The sequence below is a fragment of the Akebia trifoliata genome, chromosome 2 (genome assembly GCF_017979445.1).
Source record: "Akebia trifoliata isolate Shusen 1 chromosome 2, ASM1797944v1, whole genome shotgun sequence".
NCBI classification, from domain to species: domain Eukaryota; kingdom Viridiplantae; phylum Streptophyta; class Magnoliopsida; order Ranunculales; family Lardizabalaceae; genus Akebia; species Akebia trifoliata.
The window spans coordinates 16,052,797-16,065,811 of NC_141376.1; the positions used below are offsets into that span (position 1 = coordinate 16,052,797).

At 40.6% G+C, this 13,015-nt stretch overlaps 2 protein-coding genes across 2 annotated transcripts; one reads left to right on the top strand and one right to left on the bottom strand.

The window, feature by feature from the left end:
• Window positions 1–2,705: 2,705 nt before the first annotated feature.
• Window positions 2,706–4,671, bottom strand: LOC147409786 (uncharacterized). Its single transcript, XM_086431852.1, has 3 exons — window positions 4,401–4,671; window positions 4,104–4,293; window positions 2,706–3,383 (listed from the first exon to the last, which is right to left on the bottom strand). The coding sequence occupies exons 1-3, from the start codon at window positions 4,533–4,535 to the stop codon at window positions 2,929–2,931; spliced, it is 780 nt and encodes a 259-aa protein (XP_086287978.1). The 5' UTR covers window positions 4,536–4,671; the 3' UTR covers window positions 2,706–2,928.
• Window positions 4,672–9,634: 4,963 nt separating this feature from the next.
• Window positions 9,635–12,424, top strand: LOC147409787 (uncharacterized). The gene is made up of 2 exons (XM_086432010.1): window positions 9,635–11,722; window positions 11,777–12,424. Exons 1-2 carry the CDS (start codon window positions 9,635–9,637, stop codon window positions 12,422–12,424), a joined length of 2,736 nt encoding a protein of 911 aa, XP_086288136.1.
• Window positions 12,425–13,015: the final 591 nt, after the last annotated feature.

The following is a 13,015-nucleotide window of genomic DNA, read 5'->3' on the forward strand; positions in this document are numbered from 1 at the left end:
AACCCATTGGCTGTAAATGGGTTTTCAAAATCAAACTCAAAGCTAATGAATCCATTGAGAGATACAAAGCCTGATTGGTTGCCAAGGGCTACACTCAAGTTGAAGGACTTGACTATCATGAGACTTTTGCTCTAGTAGCCAAAATGACCACTGTCCGCTGCTTATTGGCCATTGTTGCTACAAAAAATTGGATCATTTATCAGCTTGATGTCAATAATGCCTTCTTGCACAACGATCTTAATGAAGAAGTCTATATGAACCCACCTCCTGGCTATTGCACTCAGGGGGAGACTCGTGTTTGTCGACTCAGAAAATCCTTATATGGTCTCAAACAAGCCTCCCGCACCTGGTTTTTCAAACTAACTATTGTGCTTGTTGATATGGGTTTTCGTCAATCTCAGGCTGATCACTCCTTATTCACTCTTGTTACTCACACAAGCATCACTATTGTTCTTGTATATGTTGACGACATCTTAGTTGTTGGCAATGCTCTTTCCCAAATTGAGTTTTTCAAGAATCATCTCTCCACTCACTTCAAAACCAAGGATCTTGGCTCTCTGAAGTTCTTTCTTGGCCTCGAAGTTGCACGTTCTTCTATAGGTATTTTCTTGAATCAGCGAAAAGATGCTCTTGATATGCTTTTTGACAGTGGTCAACTTGGTGCCTGGATCGCCTCTTTTCCGATGGAACAACATTTGAAGCTTTCCAATGAAGATGGATCTTTACTTCCTGATCCTAGCATTTATCGTCGTCTAGTTGGTCGTCTCATTTACTTGACCATCAGTCGACCCGACATTGTTTATGCCGTCAACATTCTTAGTCAGTTTATGCATGCTCCTCGTGTTCCTCATATGACTGCTGCTACACGTGTTCTCCGTTACATTAAAGGAACCCCTGGCCAAGGCATTTTTTTCTCCTCTTCCAACACTACTCAGGTTACAGCTTATACAGATTCTGATTGGGCCAATTGCCCCACCACCCGTCGTTCCACCACAAGTTACTTCATCCAGCTCGGTACTAGTCCGATCTCGTGGCGTACAAAAAAACAGACTACCGCTGCTCGTTCTTCCGTTGAAGTTGAATATCGCGCCATGACTATCACCACCTGTGAGCTCACCTGACTAAAAGAACTTCTCACTGATCTTGGTATCCCTCATCCCGAGCCTTTCTATCTCTACTGTGATAATCAGTCTGCACTTCACATTGCTCACAATCCAGTGTTCCATGAATGCACTAAACACATTGAGATCGATTGTCACATCATTCGCGATAAAATTCGCTTAGGCCTCCTCAAAGCAATTCACACTTCTTCACATGAGCAAATTGCAGATATCTTCACCAAAGCTTTAGGCCATGATCTTTTCCATCATTTCTCATGCAAGTTGGGCATTACAGATCTTCATGCACCAACTTGAGGAGGAGTATTGACAGAATCATCTCTTCCCATAATTATGGATTGCACAAGATCAGGAATTTCTTATTTTAGGCAATATTGATAGAATCATCTCTTTCCATTCACATAATTATGGATTGCACAAGATCATGAATTTCTTATTTTATGCATCTGTTATAATAGCATATTTTTCTTATATTTTCATTATTAGATTCATTGTAAACTTATATATTCTGTAAAACAGAACACAAAAAGTAATATACAGAATTATTCAAATTGATCTCTTTTTCTTTTTAACACACTTATTTACTTTTCTAAAATTTTTTGTTCTTCCTCGTTTTCTTGGCAGAACCTAAACCAATGGTTGCAAAAGGAAGATTCTTTTACTATTGCGGAGTGATTGAAGATTGAAGATTGAAGATTGGTTCTGAGAGAGTGTTTTGTTTATTTTAATTTCTTTTTCAGGTGTTAGTTATGTAATTTTGTTTCTTTTAATGATTCTATCTGCTCTTTGCTTCTTTCTTCATTTTTTATAAATAATCCTTCAGATACCCATGTTTTCAGTGATGACGTACGTTTGTCTCTATCCATCATATGACAATAGCATTGATTCAAAAGATGAGGTATTTTCACGATAAATCTGTTAATGATTAATAAGTGGAAGGAGGAGATTCAAGCACATCTCATGCCAAAAGTGAAATCTTTTCAAGGCGAAATCATAATGGATCAAGTCCACAAAAGATGACTGTGCTTTTGGATTTTCAATTTGGTAATAAATTTGAGCACAGCAATCTTTAATAACGTTTGAAATCTTATTAATTTAATAAGGAAAGTGTTTCTCATCATAACAAAAAAAGGCGTTAAAAGATTTAATCGAGTTTGAACTTTTTTATAGTGAAAATATCCCATGAAATTCATCAATAGCATGCATCTCCAAAAACGCACTCCTAAAAAAAAGTGGAAAATCCGTTTCTTTGATTAAGAAAGTTAAATAGCACAATCTTTAGACTTTCAAACAAGAAAAAAATAACTTAAAAAAGATCAATTTTACTTATGAATAAGATTAAAATTTCTCTAGCCGCCCATTTAAAAAATCTTGGCTTAAGATGGAAAGGTTTTTTTTTTTTTTTTTTTTCAAAATATAATTTTTCATTGAGATTTTAAAAAAAAAAAAACATGACCCATATTTTCCTCCATGGCTCCATATATTGGTCTTTGGAAATAGTAATTCTTTGTTATTTATTCTTTTTATTTTTATTTTTTATTTATCAAATTGTAGTTGCAAACATTGAAAAACAAAAAATTAAAATTAAAAGGCTGTTATTCCTTATTAGCCCATGCCTCAAGACAAAAGTAGAGTACTGTTAAAAAAAAAAAAAAAAAGAGAGCTGCTATTGCCAAACCAAATTTTACTAATGCCACAGCAATTCCTATGTAAATCAAAAGAATTGGACACAGTTGGTGTGGCGTTAGTAAAAGTTGGTGTGTCATAATTTCTTGCAAAAGAATATAATACACTATTTTCTCAGCTAAATTTAGCAGCAGTTTACACCCATATTGGAAAATTGGCTACTCAAGCCAGACCCACCACCTAAATCTCTCCTCTTTGTATTATTAATCTTTGGAGGAGCCCATCTACTAAATTTGGAGGAACTATATTCCTTATTTTGTGCTTCACTAACTTCTTTGCTAGATTTAGCAGGAGTGATTGAGATCCACTTGGACATCATGTAATTGGTTCTTCTCCATGGAGGAATGTGGAGACCTCTCTCTAAGAATGACTGTTTAGCAGCTGAGCAGAGGAGAGAGATTACTTTGATTAGCTTTTCTTCACACCCAACAAAGATAGAAGGAAGAATGTTTGAGAGCTGTGTGTAGGTTGACGAAGGCCTTGCTAATTGAAACTGAGACTTGAAATCTATGTCTAATATCAACTTCATTGAACCACCATTTTTATCCACCATTGTAACATCTATATATTCATAATCACCTGTACTTTAAAAAAAAAAAAATTATATTAGGATATATATAAGAAGAAATTACTAAAACAACTATGTATTTTTCCGAAATTAAAGAACCAGTCTTTTTTGTTTTTTAAGAAGTAAGTTCATAATGACATCGCTGATAGTAAAAGTGAGGAATTCACTAGAAATATTTTTTGAAAATTAAAATGGACAGTTTATTGGAATTGGAATTTTCTCGTATCAATGTGCAAATGATAATTCACCCAAAAAAACAAAAAGGGTAGCAAAGGATATACACATGTATTAGTCGGAATCATAGTAACAAAGCTCGGATTCAGTAATTTTGGTGGGAGTCAGTTTGATTTAATTCAAATAAATCTGGGGAAATTTCGGAAAGATTTTAGGAATTATACAACTGATGTTTTTGGGTTTCTTCAAAAAATTCGTTAACTTCAATTATCATTGAAATTCCTATTTTTTTCTTAAGATTTGAATGTTGTAGAAGATAAAATCTTCAGGTTGAAAGGGGTTTTCCGTGCAAATTGGCAATAAATTCTTCAATTGATTAATCCCTTATTTAGTGAATTTTGAAAATATTCAAATTGTGATAGTGGTCATAAGAATAACAAAGAAGGGTTATCCTATCTAAGAAACCGGATTTAATTTATGATTGAGGTATTGTAATAAAAAGTTGGTTTGGCAATATAAGATCAAAATTGAGAGAGAGAGAGAGAGAGAATCATCACCTCCTGGACAATCCAAGGTAGTACTCCAAGAAGTTTTACATATAGAAGCATCAAACCCCTCAATTCTCAAGCACATCACAAGCCACTTCTTTAATGAAGCTATATTCTTTTCAGTCATCAAATTGTTCAAGTACTTCAAGACCTTTTCAAGAATCAACATCTCAATATCTGAAACACTCCCAAGAATTCCCTAAAACCACATAAATAAATAAAAATATTTAATTAAACACACAAAAAACTAATCAAATTAATCTTTATGTTTGTTGATATTAAAAGCTAAATACATCAAGAACAAACCTGTAATATGAGGTAAGTGGGTTGATGATTTAAAGGGATAAGTTGTGAGGAATGAGAGGAGATGGATGATGATGATTCTGATTCAATAAAATCATGGACCATCTTAAACAGTTCTTCTTCTCCTAAGCTACCCATTTTTTTTACTTCCCTTTCTGTCTATTTATCTCTATTGGCCTATTGAGGTGCAAGGGACACTTAAACAACTAGTTGTAAATATTTCTTCATTTATAAGGGGGAGGGATATTACTGTCTCTGACAAGAGATCAAAGATGTTGTCATCTGGAGAGCAGTATAGAGCATGGTTTTCAAAACCGGTTTTTCTGTCTAGTCTCCTTACTGTACCCACAGACACCGAGATGACTGGGATATGGGACGAGTTATGTGGTCTTGGACGAGCCAATGCCTCTCAAATCTCAACTCGTTACTGATGGTTTTAGATATAGTGAGCGGATCGAGTATGTCTTTCTATACACACTTTAGCAATTTTTGTTTTTTTTTTTTTTCCTTATAACCGATGATTGAACATAAAAGTAGTCAATTTGTTTAGATTTACATTTATTAAAAGACCTAGGAATATTAAGGGTATCAATTGCATTGCGCAATGATATTCTTAGGAACCCCAAGGGGTTGGCCTAGTGGCAAGCCGAGCCTTGATAAGTTTCACAAGAAGGTAGGTTTAGTGTTTGAAACCCCACAAAGCTATGAATTTCTTGGGGGCCACCCTCACTACGTGAAAATTGGAAAATTCGACATAAAAAATTGACGGTCTAAGACCGTCAAAATTCTTGATGTTCCCAGATTTGACGGCTTAGAACTATCGAATTTCTCTCATCCTTCATTAATTTGATAGTTTCGACCTATAAAAAAAAAAAAAAATTTTGACAATGAAAAATTCGATGCCAATTCAACCTTTTGGTCCGTCGAATTTTATGAAATTTGACGGCCCAAGACCCTCAAATTTGGGCTTTTTTTCACATCATGCCTCTAGGGTCTAGTTGACTCTCAACTCAACCAGTTGCACGTAGGACTTTCCGAAGGGGCGTTGCGTGTGACCATGGGGTTAGTCTCACCCAAAGCATGGTGTACGTCAAAAAGAGAGGGTGATTTTGACATACCCCCCTACTTTTTGATGAATATTAGGACAACCTTAACGAGAGACCAACAACAGATCACGCTTTGATAGAATAACTACTTGTCAAGGTCATGGCTTAATTAGTCCCTCATTAAGGATGACAGTCAAGGGATCTAAGACATCAATTTGAAAATAGGGATGGGGATCGGGGGGTATCTCTAATATTCATCAAAAAGTAGGGGGCATGTCAAAATCACCCAAAAAAATTGATATTTTCTTTGGAATTTTTTTATTTTTATTTTTTATATGGGATATATTTGGAGGCTCTAAAGAGAGCCAAACATTGTGCCAAATATTTTTTAAAATAGGGTTTAGAGGTTTTAGAATGGGCTGATTTTCTGTGAGGATAGTCTCTATGGTGAAGAGATCATCCTCACCAACACTCAACTCATTTCGAAACTTATAACCCTAGTTTACAAGTTGAAGAATCGCGGACCATCCAATTTTTATAAACCACTTTTGATGAGGTTAGAAACTTTAGAATGGGCTGATTTTTAGTGAGGATGATCTCCTCATCATAGAGATAATCCTCACAAAAAATCAGCCCATTCCGAAACCTCTAACCCATACATTGAACAAATGTTTGGCACAATGTTTGCCTCTCTTTTGGGCCTCCGAACACCACCCTTTTTATATATATTTACAAAATTACCATTGCACAAGAAAATGAGAGTATTTTTAATGGTGAACCAGGCTTGACAAACCCCAACCAGAACAAAAGACTACATTTGGATGACCATCCCAATGCTCATGGATATTCTGAAGCGGGCATGCCGCTTTGAAAATTTTAACCCTCCTCGTTACAAGATATGTGGTGTTTTGAATTTATTTCACACCCTTACATTTGCAATACCTCCCTAGAAATCCACATGTAATCCAATGGAAAGGGTTCCTTCAAAATTTTGAAATGGCCTACCCACTTCAAAGGTTTTTCCTTCCAACCAAGTGATCATTGCCATTCTGACTGTGGTTAAGGTCAACAACACATCTACAAAGACCTGCCAACAAGATAGCATCCCTAGTGGCCTCCCTTAAAACATGAACATAATTTATAGATGAGAAGTACATGATGCAGAGCAACTTGATCTCAAGCAGCACATGTTTGACAGCGCATGGAGTTCCATTACCCCAATTGATGGTCTGAATTGTAGTTAGCTGTCACACATATGATAATGCACCAGCCGTTTGTTGCATATATAATGTTCTTGGCCTACAAAGTTTTGTGTCTAAAAATAGACACAATTTTGGTCATTGAAGGATGTACAAGCAAATTAGAAAGGCCGTAGAGCCAAATTTGAGAAAATTTCCAAGGCAAGTTGCACAAACAAATCACAATGCAATTTTTGATCGCTCCATGCTAAGACGATCAAGAGAAGCTGTTTTCTATTTTTAAACCTTTTTTTGTAATTTTTTTGAACTAATTCCCCCTATGAGCCTATAAATAGGGGGATTGGAAAGAGAAAGGTAGAGATGAAGTTGTGAAGGGAAAATTCTGTCAAATTTACACCAATACTCAAGGGACTCTCCGGGACAATCTAAGGTTGATTTTGTAGAGTCTTCTGAACCGGTTCAACAATTTTTAGGTTAGGATTCAACATATCAAAGTTTCCTTTCTATCTATCATACATATTAATTCTTACTAGTTTAGTCTCCTGGATCATCACGTTGTTGTCTTCATCAATACCGATTTGTTCTTGACCCAGACCATCTAAAACTTCTTCTTCCATGTCTCATGAGGTTGTTCATCTGATTGGAGCACAAAGGTATTTTAGTAGAAAGCAAGGTTTTGAGCATATTTGTAGAATACTATATGGGGGTTTGGGTCAATCATGTCCCACTAGAAGTATTGTCTGTGTCTTGTCGTCTTTCGATATTATCTTTATCTTTTGAGGCTATCTCATCATTCCCTGTGTAAATAACGTGAGTGTGTTTTATTTTACCAATTTTATCAATTTAGGCTTTTCTTTTTTCAAACCCTAGAGCCTTTAATGTTGAAATAGTATCTGAGCTCTCACTAATTCTCTTTCTACCTCATTGTATGAACAATGCAGTTTATGTTCTCCCAATTTGCGTTTCTTTCAAAATTCAAAGATGGAGAATTCACCTATGACGTTTAGATCACTGTATCTAAAAGACATTGGCATGTTGTTTCATCTTAAACTTTTTTTAACTGGTGTTTTGGGTCATCACTACCTAGTGCAGTCAATCAGGTAATAAGAGTTTAGAACGGAATTAGCCTAAACCATTTTTCATCTTATATTTATTTTAACCTATATTTAAGACTCTTGTTACTCAATTATGAACCTTCATTGTAGCTTTTTGGCCCCTTTACTTTTAATCTCTAGGATATTAAAATACCGCTTCTTTATTGTCGCAGTAAATGCATACTTTGCCCTTGGCCATGTACAAGGGACTTCTTTGCTCGTACATCAACTGCATAGATACTCTTATGGGATTTTAGACCACATGAGTTGCTGAGTTGTCCATTTCTCTCATTTGTACTTTCATGGCGTATGAAGGCATCCCTATCAAATACTTGAGGGTAGTTATGCAATAGATGCACATCTATTTATATCCCCCATTCACTTTATTCTTCATTTCAAACAATGGATCCGCTTTGTATTCGTTGTCTCCATATGCCCACCATGTCAGCTTTGAATTTGAAAAGATTTCTTCAAAAAAATCCTTGGTTTTTATCCATCTTGGCTTCTCTATGCCATAGCAACAAGCCCTATATATTGTTGACGCTCGATATCTCTAACAAGTGTAGGTGCAATTCCCTTGAAGCATTGGTATACCCTTAAGTGTAGCATTCAAAATGGTGAGTATGAAAAGTAGTAAGTAGTTGTTTTCGATTCGTTTTGAGTTGAGTTCCTTTCTACAGAGACGCCCAAGCAACGGGGGTATGGGGGTAAGCAGGGGCTAGACAAAGCAACTGGGGGTAAATCGCTTTGAGATAGATCACAGTCTCTTTGTGGGGTATTTCATCCAACACTTCCAGAACACTCACTCTTTGCACATCCTCCACTCACTCTCTTCCACTCCCTTGGTTGCTCTGGTACGTCTTCTCCAATGCCCATTTTTCGATTTATACTATTTTGTCCCATTTTCTATCTGCGTTTTCTTGGATTTGCATCGTTTATATATATATATATATGGGTCGCGTTCCTGCGACCCTCATTACGACCCCCTTTGCGACACACCGTTTTGTCTTATATGGGCAAAAATGTTTGGAATTGGCTGATTTTTTGTGAGGATGATCTCTATGGTGAGGAGATCATCCTGGCAAAAATTCATCCCATTCCAAAACTTCTAGACCGTCTGATTTTTGTTAAAAAATTACAGACCGTCCAATTTTTGTAAATCAATTTTGATGGGGTTAGAAGTTTTGGAATGGGATGATTTTTTGCCAGGATGATCCCCTCATCACAGAGATCATCCTCACAAAAAATCAGCCCATTCCAAACATTTTTGCCCATATAAGACAAACGGTGAGTCGCAAAGGGGGTCGTAATGGGGGTCGTAATAACGCTGTCCTATATATATATGTGGGGGGAAATTCTTGAGCACGGACACGTGGCTCGGATAAAGGGCCAAGGATAATGATTTTGAGGTCGGACAAACCACGACTCTTGTTCGGTTTATTAACCCCGACGAATGCATGTATTCAAAGCTCGGAGTTGTGCCATCAGCTCGTAGGTCGGTATGACAGGTCTGACAGATGAGCCTGCAATAGACAGCCAGTTCTAACAACCCACGTCATGTCAGACCAACTTTGACTTTCTCAGAAGTGATAGGGCAGTTGCAACAACTCCTGCAGCTGACATGTCAGGGAGTAAGCTAACTACCTCAAGTCACCTCAAGGGGTGGCGTAGAAAACGATCAAGTTGAACGCCTATATAAGGAAGAAAACTACGAGTAAAAGAGGTTCGAATTCTCCTTCTCTAAACACATTACACTGATCAATTTGGCTAACTTGATCGTCGGAGTGGGCTGTTTTGCAGGTCCCCCGAGCTTAAAGAGAAGGAAAGTGTAGAGCCATTTCGTGCATCTACAATTTGGCACCGTCCGTGGGAAACTTACAAGGAGAAAAACGACCAAGATGGGAAGAGCTAGAGGCGAAAATCGTGGAGAGCCATCAAATCCACTACCAGCAGACTCACCCCCAAACGCGCCGGACCCAATGCTTGCAATGTACAACTTACTCACAGAGATGAGGGAGGAAATGCGCAGGGGGTTAGATAAACAAAATGATGAGATATTGACTATAAGGAGGGAAAACGAAGAGCTCAGGCAAAGGCTAGGTGAGCGTGCGGAGACCGAGGAAGGCTTGGGTGCAGGGCAAAGTAGCGATCATCCTGTTCGAACGGCAAGAACGGAGGTAGATTGGACTGAAGATTCAGCAGCAATAAAAACGCAGCAAGGAAGCTCCGAAGTTAAAGAAACGATGACAAGGAGGGAAGTGGAGGAAATGCTCAGAAGAAGGGATGAGGAATTCGCCCGCGGAAAGGACCCCGCACAAAAGGTAAGGAACGCAATTCGGGAACTCAAAGGGACACCATTCTCGCCGGCGATAATGAAGTCAGAACCACCCAGGTCGTTCCACATGCCAAAGTTTGAAACTTATGACGGGACGCGAAATCCCATGGACCATATACTGCACTACAGAAGCCAAATGGTGCTGTACCAAAATGATGATCCGTTGCTCTGCAAGCTGTTTCCGTCAACCTTGAGGCTTGGGGCCATGATGTGGTTCCAGGCCTTACCAGCTGGGTCCATTACGAACTTTTCCGAGCTGGAAGAAACGTTCGTTGGGCAGTTCGTGCACCTGCGAAGGAAGAAGGTTGGAGTTAACACTCTATTTAACCTTCGACAGGAGCCTGGGGAGAGTATTAGGTCGTTCGTAACCCGTTTTCGAACGAGAGCCCTGGATGTAGAAGGCATGGACGAGGCCACAGCATGCGCGGCGTGCATCGCTGCGGTGATCCCGGGAACACGGTTGCATGAGTCCTTGATCAAGTCTGATCCTACTCATCTAGAAGATTTGTACGCGAAGGTGGAAAAGTACATCCTGGTGGAAGAATCTGTGAAGGGCAGAAGGCGCAGCACCCAGACAGTGGCTAACAGCGAAGGAGGAATAGACGCTTCAAAGGTACCGACCCACCCCGGGGTGGAAGGAAGCAAGAAAAGGCGGAGAGATTCGAACGAGCAGTCATGGTGGAAGAGAGGCCGGACGTATACCCCGCTCAACGAAAAACTATCCATGATACTGAGGCACATAAGGGGGGAGCCCGGCTTCGTCCAGCCGCCACGGGGGTATAAGGGGAAACCCGGGAAACCATTCTGCGAGTATCATGAGGTCGAGGACCACCCTACTGAGGACTGTTACAGGCTGCGCCATATCATCCAGGATATGATCGAAGCAGGGAAGCTAAAAGGTTATGTCTCCGCGGGAGGAAGGAGAAGAGGGGAGACTACCGAGAGAGCCGAGCGAAAGCCCGAGCAAAGAAGGCCAACTAAAGGAGGGCGTCGGGAGACGGAAGAGCGCAGGATAGTTCATACCATCACAGGATTATTAGGGACCGAAGTGCCGTCTAGACAGGAGATTCGAGAGAAGGTAAAAAAGATCCGACATATGGTCGGGGTTAACGATGTGGCATCAGGAGTACGGGCAGTTGGAACGACGAACCACGGAGCAGATCCCCGGACAATCGTATTCACAGAGAGTGACCTAAGGGGGATGGCAGGGCCCCATCAGGACGCATTAGTAATCGCACTCCCGGTGGGAAACGTCGAGCTCCGTAGAATACTCGTGGATTCGGGAAGCGCGGTGGACATTCTATTCCTAAGCGCGGCTAAGAGAATGGGGATTTCAGGTAGTTTGGAGCCAACGCCGACCCTCGTCTATGGGTTCAACGGTGCCGCTAGCAGTTCGGTAGGAAAGATCACACTCTTGATCTCTGCAGGGTCTAAAGTGGTAATGACAAGATTCGTGGTAATAGATGCAGACTCGGCCTATAACGCGATCTTGGGTCGGAGATGGATACACGAGATGAGAGCAGTCCCGTCAACCTATCATCAAGTTATTCGTTTCCCGGGTAAGGAAGGAATAATGGAAATCAGGGGAGATCAGGAGATGGCGCAGAGGTGTTTTCACCTGGCCTTGAAGCAAGACCGAGGCCCCGAGGCTGTCCCCCTGAAGAAGAGAAAGGTGCCTCCAACTGTTAATGAATCTTCGTAGCAGTTACAGAAGCAGCAGCTGCGCGAGCAGCGGGTAACAGTTGAGGAAGTCGAAGCCGTGGACCTTGGCGGCGATGGAGGACATATAGTTAGTGTTGGTACCACGATGTTGCGGGAGGAGAGGGCAGCACTACTCCAACTTCTGAGGGCAAACAAGGATGTATTCGCATGGTCATTAGGGGACATGCCTGGGATAGACCCGTTGGTGGCGTGTCATAGATTAAATGTTGATGAAAGCTTCCGACCTATTAGGCAGAAGCCACGGAGGCTGTCGCCGCGCCTCAGGCAGGGGGTGAATGAGAAAATCGAAAAGCTTTTGAAGGCCGGGTTTATCAGGGAGGTAGAGTACCCGGAATGGATAGCGAACATAGTGGCAGTACCGAAGAAGGATGGGAGGGTGAGAGTGTGCATCGACTTCACGAACCTGAATAAGGCGTGCCCAAAGGATAGCTTCCCGCTGCCAAAGATTGATAGGTTGGTCGATGCCACTGCTGGACATGAGAGAATGTCGTTCATGGACGGATATTCGGGGTATAACCAGATCCCCCTAGCAGTGGAAGACCAGGAACGAACATCATTTATCACCGAGCAAGGGCTGTTCTGTTTTAAAGTTATGCCGTTCGGCTTGAGAAATGCCGGGGCAACCTACTAGAGACTCGTGACAAAAATGTTCGAAGGATTGATCGGGAAGATTGTGGAGGTATATATCGACGATTTGTTGGTAAAAAGCAAACGAGCAGGGGACCATCTGGTAGACCTCAGGCAAACATTTGACCGGCTGAGGAGTTTCAGAATGAAGTTAAATCCGAAGAAGTGTGTCTTCGCCGTCTCCTCTGGGAAATTCCTCGGGCACATTATAACCAGGAGAGGCATCGAGGCAAATCCAGACCAGATCCGAGCGCTAGTAGAAATGCCGAGCCCCGCCAACCAGAAGCAGGTGCAGAAGTTGGCAGGGAGAATAGCTGCGCTGAAGAGGTTTATCTCCAGGGTATCCGATCGATACCGCCCGCTCTTCGCGTTATTGCAAAAAGAGAAGAATTTCACATGGAGTGCGGAGTGCGAGGCTGCCTTCGGCGACCTAAAGAAGTATTTGGGACAGCCGCCGATTCTTAGCTCTCCGGAAGAAGGAGAGGAGCTGGGGATTTATCTGGCGACCAGTTCATCGTCAGTAAGCTCAGTTCTCTTTAAAGTTGAAATGGGACGGGAATATCCTATTTATTACGTCAGCAAAACATTGGGCATA

Coding starts and splice junctions, on each gene's coding strand:
- LOC147409786 (XM_086431852.1), bottom strand. CDS start 4,535: ATGGGTAGCTTAGGAGAAGAAGAACTGTTTAAGATGGTCCATGATTTT. Junction 4,294..4,400: donor CCACTTACCTCATATTACAG/GTTTGTTCTTGA, acceptor ATGTGGTTTTAG/GGAATTCTTGGGAGTGTTTC. Junction 3,384..4,103: donor TACCTTGGATTGTCCAGGAG/GTGATGATTCTC, acceptor TTTAAAGTACAG/GTGATTATGAATATATAGAT.
- LOC147409787 (XM_086432010.1), top strand. CDS start 9,635: ATGGGAAGAGCTAGAGGCGAAAATCGTGGAGAGCCATCAAATCCACTA. Junction 11,723..11,776: donor AAGACCGAGGCCCCGAGGCT/GTCCCCCTGAAG, acceptor TCTTCGTAGCAG/TTACAGAAGCAGCAGCTGCG.